The sequence below is a fragment of the Euprymna scolopes genome, chromosome 30 (genome assembly GCF_053919585.1).
Source record: "Euprymna scolopes isolate OS-2025 chromosome 30, ASM5391958v1, whole genome shotgun sequence".
NCBI lineage: Eukaryota > Metazoa > Mollusca > Cephalopoda > Sepiida > Sepiolidae > Euprymna > Euprymna scolopes.
In genome coordinates, this window is record NC_136511.1 from 18,377,408 (window position 1) to 18,393,800 (window position 16,393).

At 34.6% G+C, this 16,393-nt stretch overlaps 2 protein-coding genes across 3 annotated transcripts in view; one reads left to right on the forward strand and one right to left on the reverse strand.

The window, feature by feature from the left end:
* LOC145254686 (uncharacterized) overlaps positions 1-16,393 on the reverse strand; it is a 143,979-nt gene that overhangs the window by 112,796 nt on the left and 14,790 nt on the right. For both annotated transcript variants that reach the window (XM_080113338.1, XM_080113339.1), the window contains exons 2-4: positions 12,701-12,780; positions 8,660-8,768; positions 6,859-7,110 (exon numbers count right to left, since the gene is read on the reverse strand). In XM_080113338.1, coding sequence (XP_079969464.1) covers positions 6,859-7,110; positions 8,660-8,768; positions 12,701-12,780 — 441 coding nt within the window. The remainder of the gene's footprint in view (positions 1-6,858; positions 7,111-8,659; positions 8,769-12,700; positions 12,781-16,393) is intronic.
* LOC145254687 (18S rRNA aminocarboxypropyltransferase-like) overlaps positions 6,400-16,393 on the forward strand; it is a 70,255-nt gene continuing 60,261 nt past the window's right edge. The window contains exon 1 of the mRNA XM_080113345.1: positions 6,400-6,522. The gene's annotated coding sequence lies outside the window, so the exon portion shown is untranslated. The remainder of the gene's footprint in view (positions 6,523-16,393) is intronic.

Genomic DNA, 16,393 nt, shown 5'->3' on the forward strand with positions numbered 1-16,393 from the left:
TCAGACTGTTCACGAACCCACCCGTTTACCCAACAATGACAGCCAGTATGCGAGTCTACAAGACCTTTTTCTCTCAACTTGCCCTGAACTATATTCAGTTTCTGTTCTGTCTCTTCTTGGATCTTACGACCACTCTGTTGTATCAGTTAAGATAAAAATGAAATGTAATAAGTCTCCAGACGTACCTCTCCATTGTACAGTATATCGATACACTATGGCTGACTGGGATAGCTTCCGTACATTTATATCAAATCTACCTCTGTGTTCCATGTTTAAATAGGATGTGTCCTCTATAGTATCAGACCTGATGGAATGGTTAATTGTAGGTATAGACCGTTTCATACCCTACAAAAAGTTCCAGCAAAAACCTAACAGCCAGCCATGGTTCTCTCCTGAATCTGATGCTGTCATTGTGCACAGAAATCACTTTTTCCACTGCTTCCAGTGTAATAGATGTATGGAAACTAAAGCCGCTTTACAGACTGCCAGCAACCATTGTAAGAAAGTAATAAAGAATGCAAGAGTGTTGTATGTTCAATCCGTCAAGTCCCAAGTAGCTGAGCAGCGGCTTGGTTCCCACCAGTTTTGGCAGATAGCAAACAGAATCCTGAACAGAAGTGTGTGCTCTATCCCAACTATCATCAATGGACCTGAGGTAATCTCATTATCATCAGACAAAGCCAAACTCTTTGTCAAGAACTTTGCAGCTAATTCTACCCTTTGCAACCAAGGCCGCGAACCCTCAATGTTTCCTCCTGTATTAGAAAACATGTTGTGTGATATACATATATCTGTATGTGATGTTGCCAAGCTAATCAAAAACCTGGATTCCAGTAAAGCAACTGGCCCTGATGGTATTCCAATTATAGTACTCAAAAAAATTTCAACCAGAAATAGCGCCCATACTTACAAAACTGTTTGAACGTTGTCTTAAGGAGAATTGCTTCCAATCACCCTGGAAAATCTCATCAGTATGCCCTGTATCGTTTTTCGTAATTTTTGGATATGTTCATTACTGTGGCATGACAATTAATGGAATTCAATATTTTGGTTTTCAAATTTCACTCTTGTAACGAAAAAGCACCAAGAAAATAATGTCCAATTTATTGTTCTAATAAATATCAAACGTTTTCAGCGTCCTAAATTTTCTTTTCGATTTATGCTTATTTCTTTAGTGAAACTTAGTTACTCCCCCTGCATTATTACCTCCCTTTGATAGAAGCGCATAAACGTTGCCAGTTATGACTGCCAGTGCAAGGGAGGTAATTCAATTCATTCATCATATGAAATTTGTCTTTATTGCTCAAACAATAATAAAAAAAATCAGTTGTAAAAATCGAGACAACATTCAAAAAGTAAAAAAGTGTTGCCTAACGTTGTATTATTTAGATTTTTCGATGTTAGATTTTGAAGTTTCCTGTTATTCTCGTTGCGAAATTTTCAACAGGCAAAAATCCAATGATTTGCATACATGTAGAGATAGGTGTATCAGAATTTTTGACACCCCTAACACGAAACTGCGTGTTCGCTTTTTCTGTATGTCTACACAAGGTTTTTTTCAGAGAAGCAGTCGCTCGCTCCAAAACTTTTAAAAACTTTTTATATCACATATAAATTGTAATATCTCGCAGTTAACAACGAAGCTCGCCTGTCTATTTAATTTGCTCGATTTCAGGAAGATAAATATTCAACATTTGTCGCTCGCCGCATGTGGGTTAGTCTTTTTCCTATAACATCTTGGGAAAATAAAAATAAAAAAAAGTGTTCCGCAGTAAATGAATACTATCCCGCAGTCAAACTTGACCTCATTAACTCATTACAATGGGCACCTGCCAAATCCAAGTAATTAAATAAATTCAAAAATTAGCATATCGCGGTGGGGTAATGGTTAACGTCGCGCGTTTTTTTTTTGTTTACACTTTAATTTACAACTTTGCCTCAAGGGTTCAGGTTCGATCCTCATACTTACTTTTTTTTTTTACCCCCCCCCCCTCGGAGTTTCCACACACACACCTCCAAACACCTGAGCATGCCGGGTATACTTCGCTAGTTATTTATAAAACAGTGTTTACAAAGTACAGGCGCAGCGATGCGCGTCTTCAATGACGCCATTTTTTTTACGTAATGAAATCAATTGAAATTTACAAGTTAAATATTTCTCAATTTTTAAACTTTAAAAATCTATCAAAATTTTTCTAATGATTCAATTTTTACGATATTTTCAGGGTCAATGTAAAATTTTATGCTCTTTCTAATAAACCAAATTTAATATTTTACACAAACGTTTTTTTGTGAAATTCACCCCCCTCCCCATTTTTTTTTTTTTTTTTTTTTTTACACAGTGATCACCACTTATCAAGGCCCGGAAGCCACTCAGGGATAAGGGTTATTGCAAGTACATTACGTTAGTGAGGAGATTTGCTGAAATGTTTACTTAAGGGGGCGGTTCATTAGGAATTTGTTAACATTGGACTTGAAGACAACCAAGTTGTAGTCCGGGGGGAAGCAGGCAGACGGAACAGAGTTCCACAGGCGTGCAGTTTTAAGAAAGAAGCTTTGTTCATGGAATCTGCGTTTTGATTTAGGCACAGATATAGAGTGGGGGAAATTTTTCACAGTGGATTCAGCTAGACGGGTGTTTTTTGTGAAAGATTGGCGAGGGGGGACCAGAGATTGGAGTTCAGACGAGCATCTGCCATGGAAATAACGATAAAACAAGGACAGGCTCGCAACGTCTCTTCTGTGGGAGAGAGGTTGCAGGGTAGAGAAAAGGGCATCCCCCACTAAGCCACGAAGTCTATTTTGTACTCTGTCAAGGCAGGATAGGCTGTTTTTAGCAGCTCCTGCCCAGATATGGCAACAGTACTCCATCCTTGGACGTACTTGGCTTTTATATAGATAGAGAATTACATCCATAGTGAGATATCTCCTGGAGCGGTAGAAGGATCCCACCATCTTTCCAGCGACCTTGGCAACAGACTTGATGTACGTGTTCCATTTCAGATCAGGAGTAAAGGTCAAACCCAGAAGCTTGTCAAAACACGGGGCCTCACCCAGACGAGAGCCATCCATCACAATTGATGCCAGATGGGGATCAGAGCGTTGATGATGTAAGGATAGGAGTTTGGTTTTGGATGCATTAAAGGTAACCAGCCACATCTTCCCCCACTGAACCACGCGCTCGAGATCAGAGGAGAGAGAATCAGAGAGAACTTTGTCATTTACAGCCTTTGATGTGTTGCCGTAGATGGTCGTGTCATCAGCATAGATGTCAACGAATGATTTAAGTATGTGTTTAGGGAGGTCATTGATGTAGATCAGGAAGAGAGTTGGGCCCAGGATTGACCCCTGAGGGACTCCAGCATTTATATTGCAGGCTTCCGATTTTTGTCCATCTACCACTACTCTTATGAGCCTATCGGAGAGAAATGATTTAATGATTGAGAAAACATTTCCAGTTATACCGTAGCTGGAAATCTTGTGAAGTAGACCCTTATGCCATACCTTGTCGAAGGCCTTTGATATGTCGAGAGCAATTGCCCTAGAAAGGAAGCCTTTGTCAAGAGATTCACTAATCCTATGTGATATAACCGTCAGCACGTCTGCGGTAGATCTTGCAGAGCGGAAGCCATATTGTGTGTCACTAAGAAGGTTATTCCTGCTGAGGTGGTTGACTATTTCTCTATTTAATATGGATTCCAGCAACTTACTCATAACACACAGGAGACTTATTGGTCTGTATTGAGAGGGAGATGACTTATCACCTGAATTCTTAAATACAGGGCAAACTGATGAGGTCTTCCAGGGAGTCGGAAAGCACTTCTCCTTAAGGCAGCGCTTAAATAGTTTCGTAAGTATGGGAGCAAGTTCTGGTTGAAGCTTTTTTAACACTATAATTGGGATGCCATCAGGGCCAGTTGCTTTACTGGAATCTAGGTTCTTTATTAGCTTGGCGACCTCATGCACGGATATTTGTATGTTACCTAGCTTGTTCTGTGTTATAGGAGGAAATATGGGGAGTTGATGGCCTTCGTCGCATAGGGTAGAAAATGTTTTGAAATGTCTATTAAAATTTATATAATTAATTGCCTCATCAAAGTTTTATACATCACAAATTGAAGATAAAAAATCAATAAATAAAATATTCAAATTTAAAACAAAAAAAAGAAGTGATTTTTAGAAATTTACCTGTAAAGTTCAAATTTTAAAACTTTGTTATTTCAAAAACCACATTGATTTTCTCATATTTTTTTTTTGTGTGTGGAAGCTTATTTTAGGTTTACATAATTCACTTAATATTGGCCGATGACATTTATTCCTATTTTATCCAATGTTTTTTTTTTTCTGATATTAAAAAAAAAATATTTCCAGTCGCTAAATAAGAATTTCAACATATTAAATCAAGAATTCATGTATTTCTTTAAGAGATTAAAAAAAAAATGGAAAAGTTGTTGAGCCATGGAGCTGTGAGTGGTCAAAATCCATGAATGAAAGGTTTGTATTTTGTATGTACGGCAGCTGGGAAGCAGCACATTCTACCCAGTTAGAGTGGAAATAAAATATTGCAAAAGATAGCTAAAGGGAATTAAGTTTAGCATATATTACATATATCACGTACGCGCAAATAAACCTCTGTCGTTGGAATAATTTTACTCCTGTCACGTCGACACAACTATTTCTTTTTTTATATTTAATCCTTTTGGTTAGCCGGGACTTTTTGGATTTTTGTGCTGAAAATGGTGAGTTCATTTTTTTACCACACGTGATTTATTTTTACTTTCTATAACTTATGGGGAAGTTGTACTTTTTTTATTTTGATATTTGAAACTTTATTTGAGTAAAAAAAAAAGTATTAATTTTTAAGGTAATTCTACACTTTATCGGAGAAACTGAAATAAAATTGCGTCTCTAGTTTCGACGATAAAGTAGTAGGTTGAGTTTGTATTATTACTGTACACATAGAGTCAAAGAAGTTGCCACAAAACAAATATATAACAAATAAATGTTATCAAAGACAACATAAGTTACTTTTCTACCTAACTGGATAATTTTCTAGTGTTTTTATTTAATGTAACATGTTATTCAGCTCGAAAAACATAGTGTTTACCGATGTAAAATTTAGGGTTTGTATTACTGTGTACACATAGATTGGAAAAAGTTGTAAAATAAAAATTATATAACAAATAAATGTTATCAAAGGTAAGATAAGTTACTTTTCTACCAAACTAGATACATTTTTTGTGTTTTTATTCAATGTAACATGTTTATTCAGCTTGAAAAACATACAATGTTTATCGATGTATTGAACAATTTAAAATGGCGGTTGAATCTCTCTTTAATATGGCAAGTTTGGGAAAAGGTGTTACAAATAAAAAAACTAGACAAAATGCTATTAAAAACCCACTGAATATATGTCAGCCTATGTCATGGTAATATATATTGAGCGAGTTTCCAACAGTATTTTGTCTAGTTTTTTTTATTTTTAACTCCTTTTCTCAAACTTACCATGTGAAAGAGAGAGTCGGACGCTAGTTGGATCAGAATTTTTGTAGGAATTTTTGACACCCCAACACGAAACTGCGAATAAAATATAAAAAATTCATAATTTCTCGTTTAAACGTGGGTTGTTTATTTTCTTTATGGATTATACTTCCAAAATAAACTATTAAAGTTGTATAAAAAGTAATAGAAATATTATTTTTTTTATTTATAAAAAAACAGTAATGAAATTAATTGAATTTTACGAGTTCAGTATTTTTCAATTTTTAAACTTTAAAAATCTCTCAAAATTTTTCTATTGATTCTATTTTTACGATATTTTCATTCTATATATATATATATATATAAACATTCATTTATTTCATACACAACTGAATAAAAAACTTATATTAAAAAAAAAAAAAAACCTGTTTTTGTTCGTTATTATTACATTAAATGTTCATTTATTCATATAGGGTAAACATGAATATCCACCCTCGAAAGTTCCTAAAAAATTTCCACTTTTAAATGTTTTCGGGGGCGCTGAAAACGGAAATAACCTTTAAAATTACGGCAAACGAGTAGTTTCCAAGATATAAAGAAATGTTAGTGGTCAAAAAGTGAGGGATCACTTTTCTATAATAATTTAATGTAAAATCGGCACCCACTTTGTGACCATATGGGGTGGAGGCAACATACAATGAACACAATTTAACAGAAAATACTTTTAATGATTAACATTCCAGGGAACAAGTAGCTTCCATGAAGAAATGCACAGTTAATATCGGCGTGTTAACAGTTAATTAAGCAACGTTTGGGAAATAGTTATTTTTTCCACTTACATGCTTCCATAGTTAAAGTGAGAATTCCTTTAACATCCGGGTTCTTTAATGGACGAAACACTATTATCAGAGACACAGCATGCCGTTAATCTTGGTTGAAAAATCCTTTCATTTAAAAAATACATGGATTATAATATATAAATATTGATAAATTCTCATACAGGAAGAATAGGAGAAAGCCAATCTTAGTAAAATGGATCCGGTAAGTGATTTTTTGGCTGTTATATATTTATATAAGAATTCGACTAGCGTTTGTTTTTGGCTTTCTGTGAAAACTTTCTCAAACAAAATCGAGGAAAAAAAAAAAGAATTGTATATTTCTGGATTAAATATTTTATATTAAAATTGGGTCTTTGCTTATTTTATTGAAATAAAAATTAAGGTTTGAAATTACATTTTCATTTTGTTATAAGCTTGTATACATTGGGGAGGGGGGTATTCAAACAGTCGTTTGTTATGGCGGGTTGGCTACAATTCTGATACACCTAATGAAGAGAATCCATGAAAAACGCAATGAGGATCTCAAAATGTACTTTACCGTCCGAACTTTCAAATGTGACTTCCACATCTTGGCTGTCCGGCACCCTAGATATATTCTGGATCTTTCCTCCGCCGGAAGTACGGTGATCCTCCAAGAATAATTTTAAGAACTTGAAATCCATATCTTCAGGAACATCTTGAACCAAAATTGTTTTCGCATCCACATAAGGACCGTGATTGGTTATCGGATTTTCTTGTTCAATTTCTTTCGGCACACAATCGGTAATTGATGCTAAACTATTAAAATTGCCTGAGAAAATAAAAAAAAGTGAACGTTAGATTTCTGATGGGCATTTATCGGGTACTTATACAGTTTAATCAAGACATTAAAAAATGAAAATATCAAAAACAAATTATATTGTACATTCTCGTTATGGAATAAAGTTTTCATACAAAAAAAATTTCACTTAATTTGATCAAGTAGTTTTTTTTTTGTTTTTTTTTACAGATAAAAATCAAATTTTAATGAGAACAATATTTTTAGGTACGAGGAGGGGGGTTGTCTTTAAACGAAAAAAGTGATTAACAAAGGACAAAGTTATCTCCCCTGCATCATTACCTAGAAGCACATACACGTTGCCAGTTATAATGAACACCATTGTAAGGGAGGTAATTCAACTCATTCATCATATTCATAGGTGAAACGTGTCTTTATTGCCCAAACAACAAAGGATACAATGAAAAAGGAATTTTTTTAAAAAAATGACAAAAAAAAAACAAAAAAAAAAAACTGTAAAATAAGTGTAAAAAAAAAAACCCTAAAATATCTAGGTATTTTTTCTGCCCTTGTTTCAAAATAATCTTGTCAAATTTTACAAGTAGTAATTGGAGTTATCCACCCTGCCTCCCTCCTCATTTGCGAAAAACAAAATGGCTGCAACATTATCGATATTAGTAAAGTCTGATTTTCCTCTGTAAAAAAAAAAAAACTACTTCATCAAATTGAGTGATTTTTTTTGTGTATGAAAACTTAATTCTATAACGAGTCCATACAATATAACTTTTTTTCAATATTTACATTATTTTAAAGACTTTATTAAACTGTACAAGTACCATTTATTGATGTTGGATAATTAAATGGAACATAGTTATACGTAGATATGTGAAGACCATTTAAAAGTATGAAAGAAGTAGTTAAGCCATGCAAGATATGATTGAAAAAAAAAATGATATCTAATGCTGTGTAATATATTGCTAGTATATGCAACACATTATAGAAACATGTACAATTAAATTAACACAATTTGTGTGTTGCTGACTAAAATTTCTCTAATTTCACAAATAATCCACCATGAAACTAACATTAAAAAATTAAAAATTTTGGAAACTATGTACATAAGAACTTAGACACCTGTCCTAAATATGGTTACATTTCAATCTAGCTAAAACACTTTAATATGCTTATTGTAACCCCTCCCCATTAATGACCTTACAGTCACCTCAAAACCGGACACTCCCTCCCACCCTAATGGGCACAAATGGTTTCACACACATCAACCGTTCTACTACTACTAACGACCATCCACCAGTCCGTGCAACCAGCTTTACACATTCTCCTGACGATGTCTTGACGAAAGACGAAAAGCAAACAAAATCGCGACATGCTTAAAAGAGACAAATCTAACTACGGAACATTTATTAATATCTTTGATCTACACACAAAAAACATCAGAAAAATTTAAAAAAGGTGTAACTAAATAAAGAATCTCTGTGGTCTTTTAACAACGTATTTATACATAAAACCAGAAAATTTCAACAAAATCTGATCGTTTTTAAATGAATTTGCTAAAAGGAATCACCTGACAAATTTGGATCACGTTGTCCGTGGAACTCGTCCGAGTAAGTACCTGAACCAACGTCTTCATTTTCTTCATCTTTTTCATTTTCTAGTGGCACATCCACTTTGTCCTACAAAAAAAATAAAACAAATAAAAAACAAAACAAAGTTATGCGTTTCTTGGCAGTTATAACTATCCTCAACAACTTTGGGCATGGGGCGGTCTGTCATGAGTCGATCATGAATAAGATTCAAAGATACTAGCATAGTGCAACCCTGATATAAGAGACTTCTTATAACCGTGTTTCTTACATCCGGGTCACTCTAACCATTAACACATCTCTGTTATATAGGTGTTCTTATATTCGGGTCTCTTAAATCCGGGTTTGTATTACTTTTATTAATAGAATATAATAGTTCACATACATCCGCAACATGAAAAGGTTGGAATTATAGGATGGAGGATGGAATAAGGAACCTGGAAGCCAAGAGACTCAAATGGGACACATTTCAATCGGCACACACACACACACACACACACACACACACACACACACACACACACACATACACACACATATGTAAGAGAAAAGCTGTAAGTTGAAATTTACAATCAAAACTGAACTATTAACATCGCACTGGATTTAATTTTGGACTTCATTCTCCCTAAAGAAGTTTTTTCATCTTTCGGATTACCTTGAGAGAAACTTCATGCAAGCTGAAATATTATGCATGTTTTTTTTTTCATATCCAATATTTTTTCACTTGTTTTTCTTTGCAATTTATGACTATAATAAATTGCAGTTTCACTTAATGCCATAACCAGCAAATTCTAGCATTGCTACAAATATAATTTGCTGATTTCTTTCTGTCCACTGATTAGAAGAATAGCAAGAATAGCATTCTTTGAACCTCTGCGGAATAAGGACTTCGTAAATTGTTTCTTGGAGTATTCAGTCGAACAATAAATTTTAATCATAAATTTCAACTTACTGGTATTTATATTAGATTGAAGTTTACCATTGCGTATATCAGGTAACCACTACATCCTTTTGATTTCATTACTTTTATATATATATATATATATATATATATATATATATATATATATATATATATATAGATATAGATATATATATAGATGTATATATAGATATATAGATATATATATATTTGTGGAAATATACTTTATGCATGTCTATGGATAACTTATTTTTATGCATGAAAAAATATTCAAATAAATATTTCAATAATAAATTTATATTCTTGGCAGTATTTCGCAAACGAAGATTCTACAAAGGGGATTGTCCAGATTGACAGCAGCCACGCTTGTGGACGTTGAGAATGGTGCGGAGACAGCACTGATGAAAACGCTTGAGGAGTCGTAATTGGTGGTGGTAAATTGTCCCGGACTCAGAGCCGTACAGGAGGGTGGAAAGTACTACGGCTCTGTACACACTGATTTTTGTGTAATTTTTTAAGTGTCTGTTTTTCCAGACTCTGTTGTACAATCTGCCAAAAACGCTGTTTGCTTTGGCCAGTCTGTTGTCTATTTCCCTGTCGAGTTTGGTATCTGATGTGATGGTACACCCCAGGTAGGTCAACTGGTGAACTGTCTTCAGCTTAGTTTTACCAATGGTGATGTGGGGAGGGCGATACTCTAACTGGGGAGCTGGTTGGTAGAGAACTTCCGTCTTTTTCAAGCTGATCTCGAGTCCAAAGAGCTGGGCAGCCTCTGTGAAGCGCTGTAAGGCTCTTTCGGTGTGGGCAACAAGGAGGTGCCATTGGCAAAAAGGAGGTCTCGGATCAGTTGCTCGAATATATATATATTCCTTCCATTTTTGCTTAAATAAATCTTTCCTTTATATTAAAAATCAACGAATAAAACAAACAACTCAGGGGTTTGGTTCACAAATGAGATGCACTTTTGCAATTAATCAATGTCGATTGGAATGTGCCCCATTTTGAGTCTCTCGACTTCTGGGGGCCATTATTTCATATTTCATCCGAATTGTATCAGCATTGTATGTTGACTGATCCAAAAATCCAAACAGTTTGGAAACATCTGGCAAAATATTCTAGGGTATTACCTTAGGCATCTGTGTTAACCTATATTGTCAGGTTGAATTTAGTTTGCCTATGACTGCGTATACTTCATCTTGGCCTCTCCATCATCAAGACTCCTACAGTGCCTACATGTTGGCCACACACGGTAACTGAGTGCCTTGCAGCCCCAGGCTAAACCTGTAGGAGATCTCGGAGTAGTAGGGGATCTCAGAGGTAGTTATGGCCCACCGATGTATGGACACGCCCTTGCACACTACCTACCCCTACTTCACTGTCTTGTGGGTACCTTTGGTTGGGTGAAGATTAGGGGAACCAACCCTAAAATCAAGCACCACTGCCTTGTGGGCCTTATCACAGCAAAAGGCTAAGAGATGGGAACTTTGACTTAAAATTGCAGTTTTCCTATGGAACCTCATTCATAAAGAAAAGGCGTAGTAGCTGATGTGATAGGGTGACTGTTTACCTTACTGAGATTACTTTCGTCCAGAAGCTATTGTCTCCTCTGCTGCCAGTCGTTGCGGGTTCGCGTCACTGTAAATGAGCATTGGAGGTTCAGAGGGTGTTTATCTGATGCGCAACAGATACTGCACCTAAACTGCGCAAGCAAGTTAGGAGCCAAAGGTGGAAAGTCCTGTACCAAAGGATAAAGCACTGAGGCTCCGACTAGTCATCGTCAAGGCTGACGGACTGCATCATAATGATGATGATGACGATGACGATGATGATGATGTATACATCATCTCTGTATCATTCATCTTCATCTAGAACTAAAGATGAAACTATAATTGATTCGAATGATATGTTATCAAATTCTGTAGTAGACTTTTGGATATGTCCACTTCGCTCCTTGGAATTTCGTTCTGGGCTTTGTTCTGTCGTAAATGTTCTTGGCGGTCGGGCTGATCGATAGGTTTTTAGCTTTGAATACCTTGAAGTGGTAAACATATTCTTCCAATGTTCCTGTTTTCCATTTGCGTAGAATTTAGATCCGTTCGTTTGACACTTTTTCTTCGGTTTTCAAGGGTGGTTACCTCTGCAGTTCAGGCAGACTAATAACACACCACTAGAGAACACTAGCTTCAAACTCCCTGGCTTTACATTCACAGGCAACATGAACTGGAACAAACAAATTGAGGATATTGCAAACGTTGCTGAAAAAAAGGTGGGCTCCCTCTACCATGCTAGAAAATTACTCACACCTGAGAGTATCCTGCATCTCTTTAAAGCCACCGTTTGCATATGGATGAAGTATGTCACATCTGGACTGGGGCATCCACTACTATTCCCTCCCTATTGGACAGCTTCCAAAGAATAGTCTTAAATCTAATAGGTCTTGCACTCTCAACTAGGTCTCAACCCCTGTCTCATCACCACAATGTTGCATCCCTGTGTCTGTTTTACAAACATTTTAATGGAATGTGCTCTGATGAACTCATCACAATTGTACCTATTTAAACAGATCTGTTTAGCAACAAAATCCCGCCACTTCACTGTAGAGGTCCCTAGATGCTGTAAAGATTTCTACTTTAGTAGTTTCTTCCCTACAGACAGCTAGACTTTGGAATTCCCTCCCTGTTTCCTGTTTCCCTTGACTGTATTAATCTGCAGAAGTTTAAATGTAATGTGAACATCTCGCTTCTCAACTCGTCACAGTCTCCTGTTAGAAATGATCTCAAATAGTAGTCCGTTACATTACAAGAAGTAATATGACTTGTTTGGAATGAAAAAATAAAAGAAAAATCCTTTGTTTTTTTTTTTTAAATCTTATCACTTGTCTTTTTTTAATAAATAATCTAGAGTAATCTCCCTTTATTTTAGGATTATCTTCCATTTTTGTAAACTCTGTAGTAAAAACTATAAAATATCGTTCTAAGTGTATCAGTTATGCTAGCCGAATAAAGCTTCAACGTCTGCTGTTTCAGACTTAATCGAGAGTAACCTCCCCTTATTTTATAATTATCTCCCTTACAAGCTTACTTTTAAAATGGCAACTTACCTCCAGATGTGGATGAAAATGTAGGGAATATCCCGAACGCTTGTACAAACCTTCAAAAATATATTTTTTCTTCTCGAGAACTGAAAAGAAAAAGAAAAGAAAATTTCAAAGTTTATGAATATTTTTTTAACATCGTTGTTTTTTTTTTGTTTTTGTGCTTGATTTGTACAAGAAGGAAGGATGAATAATGTAAATAAAGAGAGAGCGAGAGAGAGAGAGAGAGAGAGAGAGAGAGAGAGAGAGAGAGAGGGGGGGGGCAGAAACTGAACGAAAAGAGGGAACGAGAAAGGAAGGAAAAGAGAAATGAAAGAATGAGAGAGAAAGAAAGGGTGAGAGGGAGCGAGAAATAGAGGGAGAGAGAAAGAGAAAAAAGAAGGTGAGTGAAAAAGAGAGAGGGGGAGAGAGAAAGAAAGATTGCATTGATTTTTCGCCGATTTGATTTACTGCCACCATCTTTGTTCAACATAATTTCTCAACAGTTAACAGGTTATGCGTCCAGCCATCATCTTTTCTTTGGTGGATCAGAATCTAAATTCGAATTGTGGCAGGTGAAATTTCTGGGGTATTTAAGGATACAAAAACTACACAAAGTTATACAATCTCCAACGGAGAATCCTAACGACTCCGAATTTCTTGAAAAGAACATAACTGTTTTTGCAGAACTGATTCAATGCTTAGATGATAGAAGTTTGCCTTTGATTATAAGAGATGCCCTGGATGATGGACGGAAAGCATTGAACATATTAGGAGAGCATTATTTATCCAAAGAAAAACCGAAAATTATATCTCTATATACAGAACTAACGTCTCTAAAACACAACGAAGATGAAACTATTACTGACTATGGTATAAGGACAAAAACAATCGCCAATGCCTTAAAACTCTCGGGTGAAATAATAAGCGATAGCCTGTTAATATCAATGATGCTCAAGGGACTTCCAGCTAATTTTAAACCATTTACAACTGCTATAACGCAAAAAGACAAACCTTTGAATTTCAGTGAATTTAAAATGGCATCGCGCAGTTACAAAGAGATGTATCGGAAGCTTGTGGACAATAACTCTAGCAATATCATGAAGTTCAAAAATGCTTCTTGAAAACAGACACCACCAAATTACACATCTCACTGCAATACTTTCCCCAAAAATAATTTTCCCAAGAAAAAGAATAAAATTATCTACTATAATTGTGGACGACCCAACCACAAAAGTTTCCAATGTCGATATAAAAGCTCAAAAATGGATTCCATCAAAAACGTTGAGAACTTTTAGGAAGAATATACATTTCTATTCACGTGTAACTTTGACAATACGACAAACGGTAAAAAACTTCTTGTAGACTGTGGTGCTATAGCACACGTTATCACCAAGGAATCTGATTTTATTAATTTTGATTCAAACTTTAATCCACAGAGTAATTTTGTCAAACTTGCTGACGGTAGTCAAATAAATGATATAGTCTTGAAAAGAGGCGATGCTAAAATATCACTAAAAAATAATAAAAGTGAAATTTGTAAGTGTATTCTTAAAAATGCTCTTTTCATACCTACATTTAAGCAAGACATATTTTCCGTGCATGCAACCATTAAACAAGGTGCGAATATAAAGTTTGACCAAAACAAGTCAAAATTGATATACCCCAATGGAACTGTATTTGACATTAAAGAAAATGGCCGACTATATTATTTAAAAAGTATGGCTCCCTCAAAAACTGCCTGTCACAACTTGGAAACCTGGCATAAAATCCTGGGACACTGCAATACAGCTGATATTAAAAAAATTACCAAATATAGTTGAAGGCATGAAAATAATACCTTTAGATGATCTCCCAAATTGTGATGCTTGTGCACAGGGAAAAATGGCAAAATATATAAGCAAAACACCAGGCAAAAAGGCCACGAAAATTCTCTCACTTGTGCACTGTAACTTGGCAGGTCTGATAAGCCTAATGGGAAGAAATAGTTTAAGGTACGTTTTGAACTTTATTGATGATTTATCCAGTTTAATTATAGTTTATTTTCTAAAAAACAAATCCGACACTATCCTTGCCACTAAGAAATATTTAGCTGATATCGCCTTGTATGGCTCAGTAAAATGTATTCACTCAGACAATGGGACTGAATTTACTAGTAAGGACTTTGAATTTCTATTAATTAACCATCATATTAAACCATAAGAAACCATATTCCTCATTTCAAAATAGCACTGCTAAAAGAGCATGGTGGACCCTTTTTGAGATGGCAAGATGTCTACTTATTGAATCAAAATTAGCACATAGTTTATGGACGTACGCTTTAATGGCAGCAGCATATATCAGAAATAGATCGTTCAATAAAAGATTGGGCAAAACGCCGTATGAAGTGTTTTGAGGGGTAGAACCAAAAGTGAACCGAATGCATAGTTTTGGTTCAAATTGCTTTGCATTTATAGAAAATACCAGTAAACTAAATATTAAAAGCGAAAAAGGTATTTTCGTAGGTTACAAGAAAAGCAGTCCAGCATATTTAATCTATTTTCCAGCCCAAAATGCCATAAAAAGGTTAGATGTGTAAAATTCAATGGTACATTGAATTTAAAAAATGACAAACCAGTCGACGAAAAACATGAGGAAATATTACCTAGTATTTTCATCGATCACCATGAAAATATTAATAACGACAACAATTACAGTAAAACTACTGACGTAAATATTAACCCAACATGTTGATACCCGATAAGAGAGCGAAAAAGGACAGACTCCTTAAAAATTGAAAAGATACAAAACTACGCAATGGATTACTGTTACTCGTTGAAAATTATGCCAGAAAGTTATAATGAGGCGATTAATTCAGAAAATCACCAAGAATGGAAAAAAGCTATGAAATCCGAATTCAAAGCTTTATCTAAAAATAATACATATGAAATGGTGGCAAAACCAAAAGATATGAATATAATTTCTTCTTGCTGGGTTTTCTCAAAATAAAAAAAAATCACAGCTTCTGGCGGTGAAACTTTTAAAGCAAGATTTGTTGCAAAAGGTTTTTCACATATTTCTGGAGTGGAATAGTTTGCCACATTTTCACCAACGACAAATTTAATGAAAATTAGAATTCTATTACAATTTGTCACTCAATACAATTTAAAAATACATAAAATGGATGTAAAAAAATGCTTATTTAAATGCTCTGACTGTGAGATTTATATTTACCCTCCAGAGGGATATAAAATGAAAAATAAAAATTTCATATGAATAAATTACTGTAGAGTCTAAAACAAAGTACTTACAATTGGAATTTAACACTCCATAATTATTTAATAGAACAAGAATTCAAGCAATGTCTCGTAGATGCGTGCATGTATACCATATGTATGTATTTTGGTTTTTTGTATACCATATGTATGTATTTTGTTTTTTTTATATCATATGTATGTATTTTGTTTTTTGTATACCATATGTATGTATTTTTGTTTTTTGTATACCATATGTATGTATTTTATTTTTTTGTATACCATATGTATGTATTTTTGTTTTTTGTATACCATATGTATGTATTTTTGTTTTTTGTATACCATATGTATGTATTTTGGTTTTTTGTATACCATATGTATGTATTTTGTTTTTTTGTATACCATATGTATGTATTTTGTTTTTTCTATACCATATGTATGTATTTTTGTTTTTTGTATACCATATGTATATATTTTTGTTTTTTGT